The sequence below is a fragment of the Alligator mississippiensis genome, chromosome 2 (assembly GCF_030867095.1).
Source record: "Alligator mississippiensis isolate rAllMis1 chromosome 2, rAllMis1, whole genome shotgun sequence".
Taxonomy (NCBI): Eukaryota; Metazoa; Chordata; order Crocodylia; family Alligatoridae; genus Alligator; species Alligator mississippiensis.
Window position 1 is genome coordinate 101,030,140 of NC_081825.1, and position 18,511 is coordinate 101,048,650.

The 18,511-nt window shown below is 41.2% G+C and overlaps 1 protein-coding gene across 4 annotated transcripts in view; it reads right to left on the reverse strand.

Moving 5' to 3' along the window:
- Positions 1 to 8,465: 8,465 nt before the first annotated feature.
- The window catches only part of SMAD1 (SMAD family member 1), a 69,435-nt gene continuing 59,389 nt past the window's right edge, over positions 8,466 to 18,511 (reverse strand). For all 4 annotated transcript variants that reach the window (XM_059722009.1, XM_006268534.4, XM_059722008.1 and 1 more), the window contains exons 5-7: positions 15,646 to 15,867; positions 11,845 to 12,101; positions 8,466 to 9,856 (exon numbers count right to left, since the gene is read on the reverse strand). In XM_059722009.1, coding sequence (XP_059577992.1) covers positions 9,713 to 9,856; positions 11,845 to 12,101; positions 15,646 to 15,867 — 623 coding nt within the window. In that variant the 3' untranslated portion in view covers positions 8,466 to 9,712. The remainder of the gene's footprint in view (positions 9,857 to 11,844; positions 12,102 to 15,645; positions 15,868 to 18,511) is intronic.

Below are 18,511 nucleotides of genomic sequence, written 5' to 3' on the forward strand. Positions count from 1 at the left end.
TCTCCTTGTGGTTGGTGACCACAGAGCTGCGACCACTGAATTTGGGAGGGTAGGGGCAGAACACAGATGCCTGAACTCGATGGCCTTGTAAAGGGAAGTGACTGCAGCATCTGGAACACGAAAGAAAAACAATGTCTTAGAGATGGTCAGTCTTTAACCTTTTGTCAAAGGTTACAGTAAAACTAGTACAAACAGGGAATTCAGATTAAGTTACCCATTACATATGTTGACTTTTTTAAAGTGATAACATAGGAAAAACTAGTTAAGTCTGTTTATTGATATTAGTATAGCATTTTTCTCAATTAAATGACTCTAAACAGATGTGAGTCTGTAAGGCATTAGAAGCAAACTGTCATCCTTTCCTTTCCATTCACTGCACTGCAACTGGATGGAATTATGGACATTGTAAACTCAGAATATCTTTCCACCGTAACCAAAGGTGGGATTGCAGCCCATGAAGGGCACACTTATACTAACTTCTACATAGCTCAGGTTGCAGAGACTGTAGGAAAAAAAACGGTCTTTGCAACCTGAGCAAGGACCGACCTATCCTGCCTTATTATCACTAAGGATAAGGCAGGATAGGCTTCAGCATGTGCTATCTGCCTGAGTAAATTCCAAGTGTCTGGTAGGCTCTCATGCCAGATCTGCATTGCCTACACCTGACAGGATCACAAGTCCAATTAGAGGGTAATACAAATAGAGCTGTGCAAGGGTGTCCTCAATAAGGAAGACTGCTGGCAACAAGTACGAGACTGGTTCAATGCACAAATAACCTCTCTCTAAAGCTAAACCACTCAGTATTTTAGCATGCATTTGAGAAAAAATTGCCACTAAGTCACCTGCCTAATAAAAAAACCCAAGTAACTGCAACATGGGTGCATACAACTGAAGGGAGCAGTCTGGGATTTCAACCCACCACATACAAACTTTGGTTCACCTTGGTTGACAGCTTTGTTGTTTCTGTCTGATACAAATTAAGTGATAAATTACTGCAAAATGCATTTTAAAATTAAACTGATCTTTGAAACAGTATCTGAGCCAAACTGAGATCAGATAATAAGGGTCTCCTCACCCCAGAAGCACTGGAAGCAGAAGCAAGAAAAGTGGTACATATTTTTGTGGGCGGCTTCCAAAAACTACAGCAATTCATAATTCCCTCATCCACCTCTGGCAACTGGATTTTAAAGCCATGTGGTCTGACTGGAACATATGTTATTCAGCAGGGATGAGAAAAATTTGGCAAACAGTTGCATGGAAGGCATTGGGGAAAAAAAAGGAAAGGGATTAGCCAACAAGTAAAGAGGTGGCTCAATAGTGTACAGGGGAAAGAAAGAAAAGATGGTAACTCCAGAAATGGTATAAGAGCCCATCTGGAGTGAGTTGTAAGAGTGCTTCAGACAGTAAAGAAGAGTCTGATGTAGTGACACTTTCTCCCCCTACCATATACAATTATAAAAATACATGAAGTGAGACATGTGAAAAATACATTGCTCTACTGTGACTGATGATAGTTATGTTACGTATAGTGCGATTGCCAGTTCACAGTTATGAATCATGAATATCAAAACAGCAGACTAAGAGTCTACAGAATAAAAGGCTACAGTACGCTGAACAGTGGAACCAAAATAAATTAATAAATCAGACTATCAGAGAACTAGCAACTCACAAAGTGATGATCGGGGATTTGGCTTGTGGCAGAAGCAGCAGCATACCATGAAAGATCTAAACAGTAAAAGGTCCTAAAACAAAGACATCTGAAACATTTGTAAAGCTGAAGGAAAAAAAACCCAAATCTATGAACAGCTCTGGAGCCACAGGAAAAAAAACATCAGAAGAAACCATGTGTGTCCACTGTTGCCAGAGACAACTATGGCTGTGAAAGCATGACCATAATAGTAGAAGGACTAGCCTTAACGTCCTGCCATACAGGATACCAAACCAGACTAAGCACTGTATAATTTCTGCACAGTTTGTGTGGCGGTGTAGACATGATTAACTCCTGCCTACCATGACTCTTAGGGGCAAGGATATATGGCAGGGGTATCACCTCCATTCTCCTTTTGGACCATCAAAGGCTTCACCATTTGCTTTGCTATGGTTAGAATCCCCCATACCTAGAGCCATGTATTTTCTTCTTCAACATAAGAGTGTTCTTTAAATGTCAACAAAATTATATTCGTCCCACCAAGCACACAAGTCCCCAAAACAATAACTTCACATAGATATCTTCTGCCACTCCTGCAGCGCTTCCTCAGGTCCTTTTGTTGACCAGTCCCAGCCCTTTATGCTGGAGCCCTTCCCTGCTCTTCCTGGCAACAATTTCCAGACTTTCCACCTGGGAATTGTCTTCTCTCTTAGATGTGGCTGGACAGGCCAACAAGCAAACTTCCAGTGGACTTGCAAAGTTCCAGAAACGTAGCTTAGTAATGTCTGTGGATAATCCCCTCTGTTGATTCATTTTCTCTCAATCCTCCAGCTCATGGGAAGCCAGCAACCAATCCCTTCTGCTGCCCCCCTGCTACCCCTAGATCTCTCCAGCCTTTTCCATTGCTGGCTAACGCAGAAAAAGCCCTTTTACCATTCCCGCCCAGGTCTCAACCTTCTGCAGAAAATTCCTGCAGTTTGTGCCAGGGCCCAACTAGCTCTTCCCTACAGAAAAAACCACAACCTTCCTAACTGCTTTTTGTTTCTTTATTTACCTCAGGTGCCTCCCCTCACCCTGTTACTCAGGTCCAGTTGGGATGCACCTGCTCTATCCCAGGGAGTTGGGCCTACTTCTCTTAAAGACACCAGTGATCCTGACAACTGGCCATGAACTACACCAGGGTTAAAAGTCAGTGGTTTGTGCACTGCACATAGATAGCAGCAGAAGCTGCAGAGTAAGAAAATGGGGTGTTGAAGGCAAAGGTACAAGGAAGGTCCCCCAAAACTTTTCCAGACAAAGTTTTGGAGTGTGACAGTACCCCAAGCAGCTAATATGTAATGCACATGCAGAGCCAAGGTTAGGAACAACTATGCAGAAGAATTACAGCCATATACTTAAAAAAAAAAAATAAAAAAATGGCGGAGGCCTCAAACTGTGGTTGATTAAAAATTAACAAGAGGGTAAGGGACTGGATTAAGTATTTCAATCCTAACTAGGATCAAAGCAAAGGTTTGAACTAGGAGGGCATTGAAAAGCCTTCCATTTGGAACCTTAAAATACAGACCATCAAAAGGAGGTGTCAGAAATCCTTCCCAGCTGTCTACAGCTTCAAACTGCTTGAGACAGTCCTCCTTCACTTTCTCTCCAAAGGCATTGCAAACGGCATGAAGAAACACCACATATCCTGAAAACTGGTCAATGGTACTAGCAAAGTATAAGTAGTATCTCTCTGTTAATTTAAAAGGTTACCTTGTACATCTGAAGCATTTACCTGATCAAACATTCTCCACCAAAAATACACAAGACACCAAAACTCAAATTTTCTCTCTTTCTTATTCCAGCACCAATCCAAAGCATGCCAGGGTTCTTATGGGTTCATCCAAATGGTAATAATAATTTTAAAAAAATCTTGATCAAGATCCACACAACTGATGATAAGATTATAGTGCTGACAGAGGCCAACACGCAAGTATCACTCTGAATTCATATTTCAACAAATACAAGTTAACTTTGGGACATGCAAGGTTTAGTGTAGGAAGAATGGAAAGAGTACAGGGAACATTCAATCTGCAGTATCATTTGTTTTCATTGTGAAGCTGATGAGGGAAAAATATATATTTTGCTTAGGTTTGTGCCCTTGTAAAAAGTGTTCTTAAAATTCAGTATATGTTTTTAAACATTTGAAATGTCAGTAAGTCAAATCCTGATCTCACCCTTGTTAGTCAATCACCCAGAAGGTTTCCTGGACATCTTAGAAAATACAACTTAGTTTTCAAAACATGATGGAACCATGTCCAGGAAACCTTCTGGGTAATTGACTACGAGTAGCAGAGAGGTAGTGGAGCTAGCGAGGATACTGAATCACTCCATGCAGATCTCTCTAAAACAGTAAGTACTCCTTCACATTAACTAAGCATTAGAGAGAAAAAAAGTTAACAACTAATACCTGATCGCGTCTCAGTGGCTCAGCTTCTGTGATATCACTGCATCACCATTTCATTAGCTCTTTAGTTACAAGATTCCCAGCTTGTCAAGAATACATTTAGCAATGTAAAAATAAATAGAATACCTTTAACAATCCATGCTATAGTATCAACCAAAGTAGGCTGCTGCCGATAACAGCTAATGTCTCTCTGAACCAGTTAATCTGTGAAGTGCCACCCTACCTTACCTTCAACTTTTAAAAATCTATCACATCTTACTCTGTACTGACACAACTGTCCCCCAGCTACTAACAACATGGCTTAGCCTCAAACGCAAAATTGAACTGTGGATCTTTTTCTCCACTTGCACAAATGTTATGCCAGTGTAACTCTGGTGTAGGCAACAGAATTACAGCAACATACAGGAGCAAGGAATCTAGCCCAGGATTTATAACTAGGGGTTAAGGTTGGAGCCAGCCATGCCTTTCATGGGCTTATTGCAGCCCCACCCCCCCAATTGGTTAAGAGGCCCTGGTGGACCCACTCCTCACCACTGATTGGTGGTTCTAAGACAGGGGTGGGCAATTACTTTGGGCGGAGGGCTGCTTACTGAGTTTTGGCAAGCTATCGAAGGCCACATGACAGGTAGCCCAGGGCAGATAAATATTAATTTTCTAAATTTTTTAGGGGCCCCACGGGCCAGATAGAACGGCCTGGCAGGCCACATTTTGCCCACCCCTGTTCTAAGGGCTATCCATCATTCCCCCTCCCCCCCCCCCAACCCCAGCACTGACTGGAGAAGGGTGAGGCAACCCTCGGCCAATCAATAGTGAGGGGCAGTAGCCATCTTCAGCTCCACTTCATGCTAGCAGCCCCCCACCAGCCGCATGGCTGGGTCATTTTATTTTCAGCAAGTTCCCCCCACCCAGTATTTCACAGGCATTGCCTAATTTCATAGGCAACAATGGATTTGAGTAGGTTCCTATTTATAACAGCTAAAGCTTCAAAGATGCATGCCGTTAAAATCTAGTGAAACAATCTTTTTAGGCAGGCATCTACTGCTTATTTTCTCGTGGGTCTGAGAAAAATAACTGGTATCCACTGAACAACACTCTCGAAATCATGTCGCTCTTGTAAGTTATACAGTTTTTTTTAATTTTTTAATTTTTTTTAAGAACACTGAAGGATTTGGAAGTTCAGAAGCGGTAGAATTAAGACTGCCTGTGTAACCTTAATTCTTCCTACTTGTGCACGTGCGTTATGACAGACTCCAATGACATGATAGCATACCATTTTATTAGAGAATCCCCATCTCATTCAGTACCCAGGTGGACCGTCCTTACAGAGAGCAGCTTTTCGATGTTCTGTTTTCTCCCACTTGTTCACTGAAGCAGTACATGTTGTATACTTACTGCACAAAGAAAATTACAGCACAATCCAGAACCTTTGTGGGGTTAGGCTCGAACATAAATATTTGCAGACTAGCAGAGGGTGTATGGAGCTGCAGCAAACAGCTGTAAGGGACCACCAAGATGCTCCAGTTGGTTGTTATGGCTTTTATTTCAAAGCACTCTTTTTCCTACATACGGGACTGTTGCTGTGCTCCAGCTTAGTGGAGCAGCAACACTTTGAAATAAGAGCTGTAATGCTGTGCAGCTCATCCTTCATTCAGCAACCCCACTGTGAAATAAGCTGATTTCAGGCCATACGCAATTCAGTAAACCAGGTTCTACTGTATAAATTTCTTCATGGGCTTTCTACTGAGCTCACCATTACAGTATCAGACCGGCTCATAAACTTAAACTTACCTTCACAAACCCCAGAAGTAAGAGCTAATAATTTCCCCTTTCCAGATAATTTCCTTGTTGCTCAGGTTCCTAAGTGCAAACAAACTAATGCTGGGTGCTCAATTTAAGATGTTTAGGACCTGATTTTTCAGTATCTTTAGCATTAGAAAGGACAGTTCTCAGTGATTTTAGTGGCAGCTGAGTGCTCAGTGCTCCGATAAGTCAAGACCCATGGTCTTTAGTGAGGCACCTAGAAGAGAGGTTCATTCACCTAGTAACCACCGCTAGAACATTTGATCCAAGTGACATTCCCTGAATCAGACACTTAGTGGCAGAGGCAGGGACTAATTCCCTGAAGACCTGGAGTCTTTCAACTGTCCCAACCCTCCTTTCTCTTGCTCCAGTTCTCATCTCAGGGATGTGCCTTGCCATTAAGGACTACCCTCTGCTAAATTCTGGGTACATTTCACAACCCAAAGCAAGGGGGAACTAAAGCATTCAAAAGGAAAAGTTCTCAAGAATTTAACATGGGTATAACTTGCCATTTGTCCATATACTTATCCACAGAATCACTTCAGCTAAAATCCCTGTCCGAAATCAAAATCAACCAAGGGAAGGCATACAAGAATGGGAAATTTCAGCCAAAGCTTGGAAATTATAAGCCACTAAAACAGATCTTATAATGGTAACCTTTACAGAATGTAGGCCTACCAACATCCTGCCTGTACTTACTCCCCAGTACCATGGCATATCTTTCACCAACTAACGCTGAATCTACACCACTTCATCAGTGATCCCAGGGCTGTCTGCCTCAAACATGACACCCCCCATCTCCATCCACACTATGCCCAGAAATGAGGCAAGGCCCGTCTGAAGAACACCCCAAGCTGTCACTCCCTAGACCTCTTCTCCCCAAGCCTGCTGAGAATAGTAGTGTGGGGCAACCTCAGCTCAGATTCACTGCCTTGTTTTTGGATTTGGCACAAGCAGAACAGGAGCAGGTAGGGGGTATGCTGTGCCTGAGAGTGGGCAAAGTGCTGTAGGCATAGCCTTGTTCTTCTTGAACTCCTCTGAACTTGTGTGGCCACCCTCACACAACGTATCTCCATTTTCACTGCCCTTCCCTGTCCCTTTGTTGCTTCTGTTGAATGAAAGCAAGAAACCAAATCCAAGTAGTAAGTAACATTATTATGCTTGGTGTTCTTTAACCCGAGACCACTGCAATTTTAAACCTCCTGCACTTCCCCTCTACCAACACCATCTTAAATGGTCATGAAGAAAGCAATAATTTGTTCCCTCAACTTCCCAAAATGTAGACCACTAGTTTCACATATGATTGCAGAATCCACTGAAGCGCTGCAGTTCAAAGCAACTGACAAAGACTGGGGTGGAGATCCTACAATCTCCAATTTACTCTGCTCTCTCCATTTTGTAATGATCCTCCCCCTTGTGGATAAAACAGTGCCAGGCTCCTGAACAACCACTCCCTTCCCACACTGCTTCTACCTTGGCCCACATAAGGAGTAGAAGAACCATAAATGTGTGCCAGCCTCACCAGTTCACTGGCCCAATGTTTCTCTTCTCTGCTCAGGGGTACCCTCAATGGCCTTTACTGCTGGAGCCTTTATGCCAGAACACGTATGGTGAATAAGAACTGGGATACAAACAAACCAAAGCAAAACACACAAAGCTAATGAAGTAGAGAGACCAGATGCTGTCAGCTGTGTCAGGAAATGGCATGAGAGATGGTTAGGAGTTTAACTCTCCAACAAAACAGCTGGAAAAATTGCCAAGGTAGGCACCACTCACTATAATGAAATTAAAACAGACAGCCAGGGTAAAAAACTCCTGCTTGTCTGTCCAAAGTATTTGTGTAGGCATTCTTCTCGAACACTACGCTGAGAAGCCAGAAGATTCACAAACAAATCCCTGCTCCAAAATCCTTTCCCAACACACCCAGCTCTTACATAGCACTTTTCATTGGCCTTATAAAAAGGCCATCACTATCATTATCCTCATTTTAAAGATGGGGAAACTAAGGAAATAGATAAGTGAAGTGTCCTGTTCAAAAATCACTCAGCAGGCCAGTGGTCAGTGTGGGAGTTGAAACCTGGCATCCCGTGCCCTGCGTAAGCCATCCTGCCTTCCTCCGAATGTCTACAATGGGATACACTGAATCAAAAATTTACATTGCATAAGCAAAGTTCCCAGTACCTGGGCTCCCAAGATTTCAGTCTGTCAGATGTCTATGGAAAAAATACAGAAAGCTGACCATTTAACCCTAAATCTCTCATCCTTCTTCTTTGAAGTTGACAGTTTCTCAGTTTGAGGGCTTTGCATAGTGCAAAAAAAGTGAAAGATTCTACTAACCACTGTATTTGTACTTAATTAGGAAAAACATCCCCCCTTCCCTCCCCACACTCTGTACCCTGCCTCTCCCCCCTCCCCCCACCAATAAAATCACTAGCCTCTAGGACTGACTTTTTTGGCTAACAACCTATACCAGGCACTAAACGTAACACTCAATCTTCTATTTTGTGCACAGATTTTTAGTCTTTGCACCTATGGTGATTTAAATCTGTCAAGTAAGAAGTGGACAGGACAAGGTTTTAATCAAAGTAAGGAATAACAACAGTTTTATTGAAAACTTCCAGTAAAGACGACCCACTAGTTTTGGAATAAAGTACTTAAAAAGTACTACAGCTTAAGTGAATATAAAAGATTAGCAGAAAGAAAACAAAAAACCAAAAACAGTAAAAAAAAAAAATTTTAACACTTTTTTTAAGTTTGAAATGGATCCAAAACAGGGGTTTTAAGTCCTCTGAACATTTAACAGTTACTAACTTTGGCAAAACAAACTTCTCTTACAAAAATTAAAAGCCTACTTCTGTTATGTAAACTGCATAAAACTGCTACATAGTTCAAAAACAGACTGTACAATTTGTCTTGAAATATACAGAACTGCGGTCAGAAGCTTAATTTTGCCCTCCTGTCAGCCATAAGAATTAACTAGCTGCATAACTGCTTTTTTGGGGGGGAGGAAAGGGGCAAAAATAAATCAGAGTTATGATAAAGCCACTATAAAAAATAATAAATTGAAATACACAGCAAAATTCAGGCTTCAGTTTTGTTTCTTTAAACTAACACGCTACGTTTACAGTATATTCTATATTTCAGTTGTCATTTTCCCTTCCCATCCCTTCCCCACTTGTATACTTCTAAGTCCTCTAATCTAACCTAAATCAATTCTAAAACTTTCAAATACACTGTACATACATTTAGCAAAAAGCATACCTAACATTCTTACAGCAGTATGGTCAGTACACATTTTCAGAGAGATTATTACACGGGATCAAGACTAAATCATATTCTTTAAGAGAACAGGAGCTATCACTAGACAAAATGGTTTAACAATGTATTTTAGAAAGCCTGTGGGAAGCAGACTTCCACACAGGCTCTCAAGCCCAGAGAACACAGAGTGAATGACAACAAAAGCTGAACATGTGAAAAAGGAGACCTCAGAGTGCCAGCAACAGGGAGATCCCTTGGGAACACAGTGCAGGAGCTTGTTGTTGTCTTGGTCATCTCTAACTATTAACAAAGTCCTGCTAAAAGATTTGCAGAAAACAGTTTTATAATATAACTTTACAATGTAAACCAAAAAATTTTGATGCCAACTGTATGTTAAAAGGTTTCGGTTTCCCCCCACCCCAAATCCAGCAGTTGGTCACAGAGGTCAACTATTATCAAGGCTCTTATTCAGCTGTTACCAGTTCCTAAATGTGTCTGACTCATACATCCTTCAAGTACATGCAAGGCTCAAAAGTCTCTAAAACAAAGAAGCTTGCAACTCTTTAAGACACAGAGGAAATAGGATTATGAGGTGAGCCCATCTGAGTGAGAACTTTGTCCAGCCACTGAAGAGGACCGTGCAGATGTATCTCAATCCAGCATGGAGTGCTTGTTACATCTTGGCGATGATATTCAGCTCCCCAGCCCTGGAAACAAACAGTCATGTAGTTAAGTCATCTGATTTTACATGGTCAAATAAGAAAGCAGTACTTTGATCATGTTGTTTTATGCAATACAGACAGTAATAGATATCACTTTGTCTTGGGCAAAATTCAATATTGTATCTGTTTGCACCAAGTCCTCTAAATTTACTTAAACAACTGGCAGTTTTACAGCCCTAAAAGAAAAATGCAAAGATGTAGTTCAGCTCCAACTCATGGATCTCCTGATGCTCATGATGGTCTAATGCCTGCACAATTCCCTTCTTTTTGGAGATTCCCAAACCCCTTCTCCTTGCCAGCAGGCATTACTTCATTCCCTTGGAGGAGAAGAACCCAAGATAAATACTTTGAAGTAAGCCATTTAAATGCAAATGGATTGAGGCTACTGCATTTAAGTGTGCGCGCTCTTCTGGCCACTGAAAAAAAGAGTGAGAAAATGGTTTGAAAAGATGGGCTATAAGGAAATGGGATTAGATTGTCCCAGGGGAAAAAAGTTTGAAGAAGCCTCATGCTCCAAGACTAAAAGGAATGCAAGCTGCAATGAAATGCTGCCAGACATTCTTAGGTTCAAAAAGAGGTGGCCACGTGCAACTAGGAAAAAGGCGAGTTTCTTCAGTAGCAGGATAGTGTGCTTGAGATGAAGATAAGCCAGAAGTATCCTGGCCAGTTTTGTAGACAAAAAACAGCCACTGGATAGCATTAGTGCAGTGCACTTAAGAGAAGGTGTACTGAATGGCCTGGATATTTTTGCCCTCCCAATACTATATTAGAAGGTGGCAGTCACCTCCTAGTTGAGCTACCAATTAATAGGAAGACACTGATGGCTTCTCTTTTAAAATAAAGGGATTCAGTTATAATATTTAAGTTCTTCCCAGATCACTGGTAAGTTAAACTCAATGTACACAGTGCAATACAGTAAACTGTCTTCTGGGAGGACATCGGGGATAGCAGATGGAGCTAAGGAATCAAAAGCAAGGTTCTGCACTGTTCCACACTAACCCTTAAAGAGACATGTGTGAAGCAACAGCCACTTAAGATTAAAAATACTGGCTTCATTTGACAGCCTTTAAAATTTCTGATTACTTCTTTTAACCCAATGCACATTCCCAGCCCCCCCGCAAGTCACCTTAATGGGTCATTGCTATAATCCTTACAAGTATCCTAAGAATGGAAGGATATGCTACAGAGCCAAGAGACCAAATGCCAACCATTTCTTAGTAGGAGGATGTGTACGCTACAGGGCAGGACTAGCTCTTCCATTTAAGACAACCCTCCTGGGTCAGCCAGAGTTAATGATTTTAATTGTTTTCAGAAACAGATTATCACTGAATATAACACTTAGTTGAAGGATACAAAAGTAACCTCTAATACACAACTTGGCTGTGATAAGCAATAAAGTTTAGTGTGTTGCTTCTCTGGATCTAGAGTAAGTGAAGAGACGGTGCTCCATATTTAAAGAATGCCACAGAATTGCTTAAGTAAATACAAATATTCGTTTTCACTCTTGGAGAAATGGACTAAGAAGTGGGTAAATGCAACATTCGGTCAAGGGAATATTAACAGCTAGAAAATGTGATGGCACCTACTCAGGTGCATCATTAAAACAAGCCTATAAAAGCCTAAAGGGAAAGACTCTGAGGTGAAACAACAAAACTAAAGCTGGGCCCACATGAAATGCACCCCTGGACTACAGAAGTCTGTGCATCAATAAAGCGATGCTTGCCTAGAACAGCTTTGTATATTTAATATTATGCAACAAACTTCTCTTTTATAGAGCTGTTAATACAAGCTGTTAAAATGTTTATTTTCAATGAAATACTTGATAGGTGAACTTCGCTTAAGGAAGGGGGGGCAAGGAGGGAAAGAAAGGAATTGTTTATAACATTAAAATACACAAATATCTCAAGATACTTCAAGAGGAAACACGTATCTTTATTTGGGTTTATATTTTGTAAATAATAACCCTTACTTACCTTTACAAAACTCATACGAATAGTGCACATCTTGGTAAGCTCATACACTGTTTCAAAGCCATGGTTCACTGACTGAGCCAGAAGCTGAGCAAACTCTTGGTTGTTGAATATTTTCAAACTGCAGCCACTGGGAATTTTGCACACCGTGGTTGGATGAAACCCATGGTGATAGTTGCAGTTCCGACTCTGCACAAAAATACTGCTATCACTAAGGCATTCAGCATACACTTCTCCGCCAACATAATAGAGGTGAACTCCTAAGAGGGAAAAATATTGGTTATGGAGAGGTCAAATAAATACACAGCACAAACTTTTTTTCCACGTATTGTGTTGATGGAGATACTTCCATGTTTTTCAAGTTCTAAGAAGAATGCATATCATGTTTCAATCTCTAGCCTGGATAATTTAAGGCTTTATTGTACCTCCACATTCTACCAGTAAGTTTGCTTTTCAAATCAACTATTTAAAGGCAACATTAAAACATTAATTTATTATAAACCCAGAGTATAAAATTCTACAAATAACAGTCCTAGAAGGGGGATTTATATGGTTAGATAATCTGTTCCAACAGATAACCCGAGCATCCATATTTCAGGACACAAAAAGAGGAGACACTTATCGTCTCCTTCAGGCCCACAAAAGTCTTTAGCAAGTAAGGAAGTCCTGCCTGGGTCTGTACTGGAGGCACTGAATGCTGGCATACAGCTTAACACAGCTTCAATGGAGGTGCATTTCTAAGGGGTTGAAGCAGAGGAAAGGGTTTCCAGATGGATCTCCTGACCTCATTCTTGGGGTTATACCTGCAGCCTTTTCCTACAGCGAACAAGCAAATGCCAGTGGCATAACATGAAGTGTAAGGAAAACTCAAATTTCTTCCCTCCGAACTCTCCGGCAGTTTATAAATTTTAGGAAGTGCAGAAACTTTGACTTGACTTTTTGGGCTTAAGTCCTCTTCTGCTGAAAGAAGCCATTTGAAAACAGCAAGATGGCAAAGGTGGGGAGGGAGGAGAGTATGGACAGAGCTTTAAGGCAAAATCTTGACTGTATTTAAATGCTATATCCCCTTAAGATTTTACTGATGACAAGGTATGTCATCTGATTAGCAAAACAATCTGTGGCTGACTTAGGAGTTGCAAATCTGTTCTGTATTTTCTTATACTGTGTGTGTGTGTGTGTGTGTGTGTGTGTGTGTGTGTAAAAACATCAAAACCAGACATCAGAAGCATAACATTCCTACCATCATTGCTTGTATACACTTGCCTTTTGAAAACCTTTTTGCATTTTCCACCCTTCCTCAACTGCCTTTGCTTCTTAATCTGGTGCAGTTAATGTTTCAAAAGGACTTTATTTGCAGCTTGCCTGCTTTTGAGAGTTTACTTTTACATTTGAAATGGAAAATAAATGCAGTGCTATGCAAAAATACATCAATATTTGTTAGGACAGGGTAGGGAGGAAAGGAAGGAACAAGAAATATAATTTAATGGCACAGCCTAGGTGTAGGAAAAACTGCTGAGGTCTGCAAAGGTATTAGTGTGGAGAAAGGTTTTCTGGTTAAAATTTATGGGCAATATTCACAGGAGGACACAGGTTTGGTAGTACTGACATTTCTCAAGCCAAACATTCAAGTGCCTGGATCCAGAAACAGAACTCAAAACCCTCAAGTTAAATGCCCAGCAACATGCCTTCATGGTGCAAAGTAACAGATGCGGAGATGCTCTGAACTAGTTCTGAAACAGAAAATAGTAGGGTATGTTAATGCAACATGGCACCCAAGCTAATAAGCCCAGCTTCTCACCTTTGCCACCCAATAGGAAATGCTGCCTCCTCCTACCTCCAGATGTGGACATCTACCTGGAGCCCTGAATTAAGTGTTTGAGTGAAAATGGGAATCACAGCCCAAACCTCTCAATCCAAGACTTCTGTGCCCAGCTCATCCTTTTGTGTAGAGGTGACTGGCTCACTTTTAAAGAAACCCAGCTGCTAGGGAAGAAGATGGGGGTGATGCCTACTTTTTGTATGATCCCATAGTAGTTGGAGCATTTGCTCAGGAAATGAAACACTGTGGTTCAGGCTATAAGAAAGGCTAGGATGGACTTGCTTTGCACTTCTCCTCGTGAAACTGAGCCACTTGAACTTAGGCACTTAAATTCTGCCTAGATACTCTTTTAGATGGCAAAGTTCCTTTACAAAACTTGCCTTAAGAATCTTCCAGAGAGCCTTGTCGGCTCTCAGGGAGTTGCTAATATTATTAGGGCACACTGTCAGTGTTGTTACCTGGCTCTGTTAGTGCTGTTTGGGGTTAGGCATTACCAATCACATTTGGCTTCTCTTATTTGGATGGGCAGTGCATGCACTGTTGGGGTAACACTTACAATGCTGTGTCCCTACCAACCGCACAGTTACAAGAAAAGGACCACAAGCTTTTTATCACAACCAACTGAAGCTTGGCCAGGTTTATGATCCACAAACAAGCCTAGACATCTATGACCAGCTGGTTCCTAGTGCTAGCTGAGTCATTCCGGGCACAGTATAGGCATGAACATTCCTGGATTACGAACTTGATTCCTAAACCTGGAATAAAGTATTAAGAGTTCCCAAGTCCTTTTCATACTCTGACCAAAACTTGATGTTTACAGCATATACATTTTAGTTCTCACTAATTTCTACAACATATTTAGGCGATATTAACTACATTCTACTTTTGATGAATTAGTCGACCCTTCCTACCTGTTTGCCACATCACTGACGTTTATTTTGGTGTTTTATACTGATCTTAAAATCAATTAATTCTCTATTTGCTGGCCTTGCAGGCACCTCTAAAACCAATAGCTCCTTCTCCAGCACTTCTGTGGAAGCCATATATGGTATATGCCTAGTTTCATATTCACTGGGGCCTACTTTGGTTCGTTAACAGAGCCTGCATGATTTGTATATGTACTGATCAATGGTTGTATTAACTCATAATCCAGCAAGACTTACACTCTTCATGGTCCATTTTATTTTAATATACATTTTTTCAGAGACTGGCACTCAAAACTTATACCTACGAGTCTGGCCTTCCCAAACCTTAACTCCTCAAGAAGCCTAACATTGATTTAAAAAGCAATTCTTTACATTATTTGTATTATGGTAGTACCTAGGGACCCTGTTATGCTGGTCACTGCACAAACGCAACAGGTCCTCACCATATATTTAAGAGATGACAATTCTGGACTTCATTTACACATCTGCAAAATTAACCATGCTGACCCTAAACACAAAATGTAGCCGATGCCAGTTCTTTTGCAGGAGACTGGTCTAAGTCACAAAAGGGTAAGTAGTCACATACTTTCACTGAAAATCAACATTTGGGTGCTAAACTGTCTTTTCTGCCCTTAGAAATCTCTTCTTTAAAATGTATAATAAATTAATTAGGTTTATATTTCTGCACAGTGAAGTTGTCTGCGTCAATAACTCTTATTATTCCCAAAATAATTTGTTCAATTCTATGGTTCAGGTTTGAGGCTCATAAACCTCAATAGCAGAGCTCTTTAATTTTAATTAGAACAAGTGTTTAAGGCAGCTGGTTTCATTACAGTCTAAGTACCTTCAGACAATCAAAAAATTGATTAGAAGACAGAAAGCTTCCGACAATTATACAACAGGTGAAAATAGCTCTTTGCTTCCAACACTTGGCAAGGAAATTACATAGTTGCTAGCATTCTACTGAACACTTCAAAATGCATGATAGTCTGGCCTTGAGGCAAAAAGCCCAGTTTGCCAGGTTAAGCCAAAGAGTAGAAATAAGACAGTGAAGTGTACCTTTGCCAATATGCCGCCTTGTGTTCTCAATAGTGGAATTCCGGTTAACATTAGAGAGAAGCCCAAGGCAAAACCTGTTTTTGTTGTTTGAAGGATCAGTGAAACCATCTACCAGCACACTAGTGGAGGAGGCATGAAATGCCTCCCCAACACGATTATTGAGTTCATAGTAGACAATGGAACACCAGTGTTTCGGCTCTTCATAGGCAACTGCCTGAACATCTGCAAAGAAACAAAGAAAAGGTTGCAATTAAACAGCCCTGGAACTAATGAGTGGCTAAGCTTTGAAGATCTGTAACTTGGAGACTTTGGCTTAAGATCACTGAAAGGAGATCTGGATAACAACTGTAATTAAGTGCAGTTCTTCTCTGATGTCCATCTGTGCTATGTATATTTTTAACTTTTTCAGAGCTAGAGATAGGAATTTGTACAAATACAGTGAAAAGTGAAGTCACAAGACTTGCACAGAGAACACGTATACACTTGTTATGAACTGAGAGAGAGGAGAGAAATTGTATTTTATATACACATCCAAGTTAGTAGCTGGTCCCAAAGTAATGGACTATGCACTAAGTTCTCAGTTACCACACAGTAATACAGACACATCAGATACTGCCCCCTGCCCTGAATTCTCTCCCACAGTGGGGGACAACCTTTTTTTGGCAGGCATACTGTACTGTAAGCCCCACACCCTATCCAAGTACCACTCTGATCCCCTTCACCTGCTCAAACTATTGCCCTGTTTTCTGCTCCCTGCCTGATCCATTGCTTTGCACCACATACAGGCTGCCCTGTCTCAAGTGGCACAGGCCACAGGTTAGCCACTCCTGCTCTGTTACATTTTGACCTCAGGGACTCCTATCCTTTTTCTTTCCACAAGCAAGAAATCTGCACTATGGGGCTGGGACGGGCTGACCCCGCATGCTGTTCCCACTTGCGGCCAGGGACTCTGGCAGGAGCGCAGGCACTGAGTGCTGTGGGGCTGGCCTGACATCCTGCCACCACATGTGGCCAGGGACTTGGGGGCAGTGGGGAGAAGCAGCACTATTGGGCTGGGTGAGACTAGTCCTGCACACTGCTGCCACCTGTGGCCTGAGACTGGGGTGGGAGCATGGGGAGCTGCATGCTAGGGGGCCAGGCGGGGCTGGCCCCACTCTCTGCCACCACATGCAGATCCAGGGACTGGTATGCTCCAGGGAATCCAAGGACCTCCCCACAACTCCACACACCCCACCCTGCATCATACCCCTAAAACATACCCACAGCCTCCCCCACAACCACATACCCCACACCCACCCAACTACACCACCTAGAAAGAAGACCTAGGGAGGTTCTCACAGCCACACAGGAAACAACTTTAACTCAAGGAAACAGGTGTGCAAAATGCATTGGTACTCAGGTGGCAGACATGTCTTTTTGTACTAGAAGACGACAGCCTAAACATCTGGAAATTTTGGAATTCTTTCCTGTGCCAGCAGTCACCTAGTTTGCTACATCCATCCCCAACACTTACCCCAATGGAAAAACAAAAAAGGTTTAGGCTATGGAGCACAATTACACAGATTTTCAAAAATAAAACCACAATGATGGGAATTTATGACACTATGCCATCATGTATGTGGAACAACTGAATGCAATTTGAACAAAGATGCCATGAAATTAAGAGTATATATACAAGAATTTAACATAAGCCATTACAATTTTTTATCTATTCAACATAAGCCAATAAAAAAAAATTTAAAAAATCATGATTTTGCAAAGCAATTATTTGCCACAAAGTAACAGAGATCCCTCAAAACTTTCAAGATTTTGGTAACAGTGTGATTTATGATTTGCTCTTCTATAAAAACTCATTTAGCTGGCAAATTCTTTAGAAGTTTGAGAAGCTGGTGCTTCACAGCTTGTCAGTTGAAACCCTGAAATATATGGTTGTTTTGAATAATGCACTGAAGTTATTTTTCCTCCTGGATGAAGGAGCAATTCTCTACCAGTGGAGTTGCACATGGGATATCCAACAATAGTGTGTACTACTTCAGACACCTACAATCAACGTGCATTTTTAAGTGCCCGATATAGCAACCCATTATTAAACTGCTTTCAAATAAATGGAGATAAAGGATAAGGTTGGTATATATGTGTTTCTTCATGAAGACTATTTTTCATTCTTAGTACACAGATTCAGAATCAGCACCCTAATCCCCTGAGTTGCTAACAGCAGGCTAAAGTATGAAAAATGAAAAACAAAAACTGGGATTGTGAGAAACTTATTCGTCCAGCCAGCTGATCCTTTTCCTAACTTTACTAAATCTTTCTTAAAAATGACCTAGTGATGCCAACATTTAGTATTTTCCTTTGCAGGACACTGTTTCTCATCCAGAGTTTTTCTGACAAAACAGACATGAACAGAATTTTGAAAAATATGCAAGTGAAAGATAAAAAGGAGCAATACAAGTAGCAATGTCAAGTGAAGATGTATTCTAGACAAAAACCTTGGTGAAGGATTTTTCTGGTGATATCAGAGGTAGGCTGGGAAATGCTGGAGGAAGTTTAAGTTGTCTAACAACACTTTATTTTTCTTTTTATCCTTTTCAAATCAATGTAAAAATAGCCTTTAATGGTTTCTAAGGGGTTACTACACTTCACTTTTGCATTAAGATGCCAGTAACTATCAAAGCTACAGCTCTGCCCCAGTTCTCAAAGTCAGGAGGAAACCTTGCCAGCTGGCCATTCTTGCAGAATGAATCATATCTCTCTCTCACAGATTTCACACTAACTTCCTTGCATTTGCTTTAAGTCATGCAGAGCAGGTGCGTTTTGTCTCTCCATTCCCAGCATGGGCCAACAATGGAAATTACCCAACTTCATT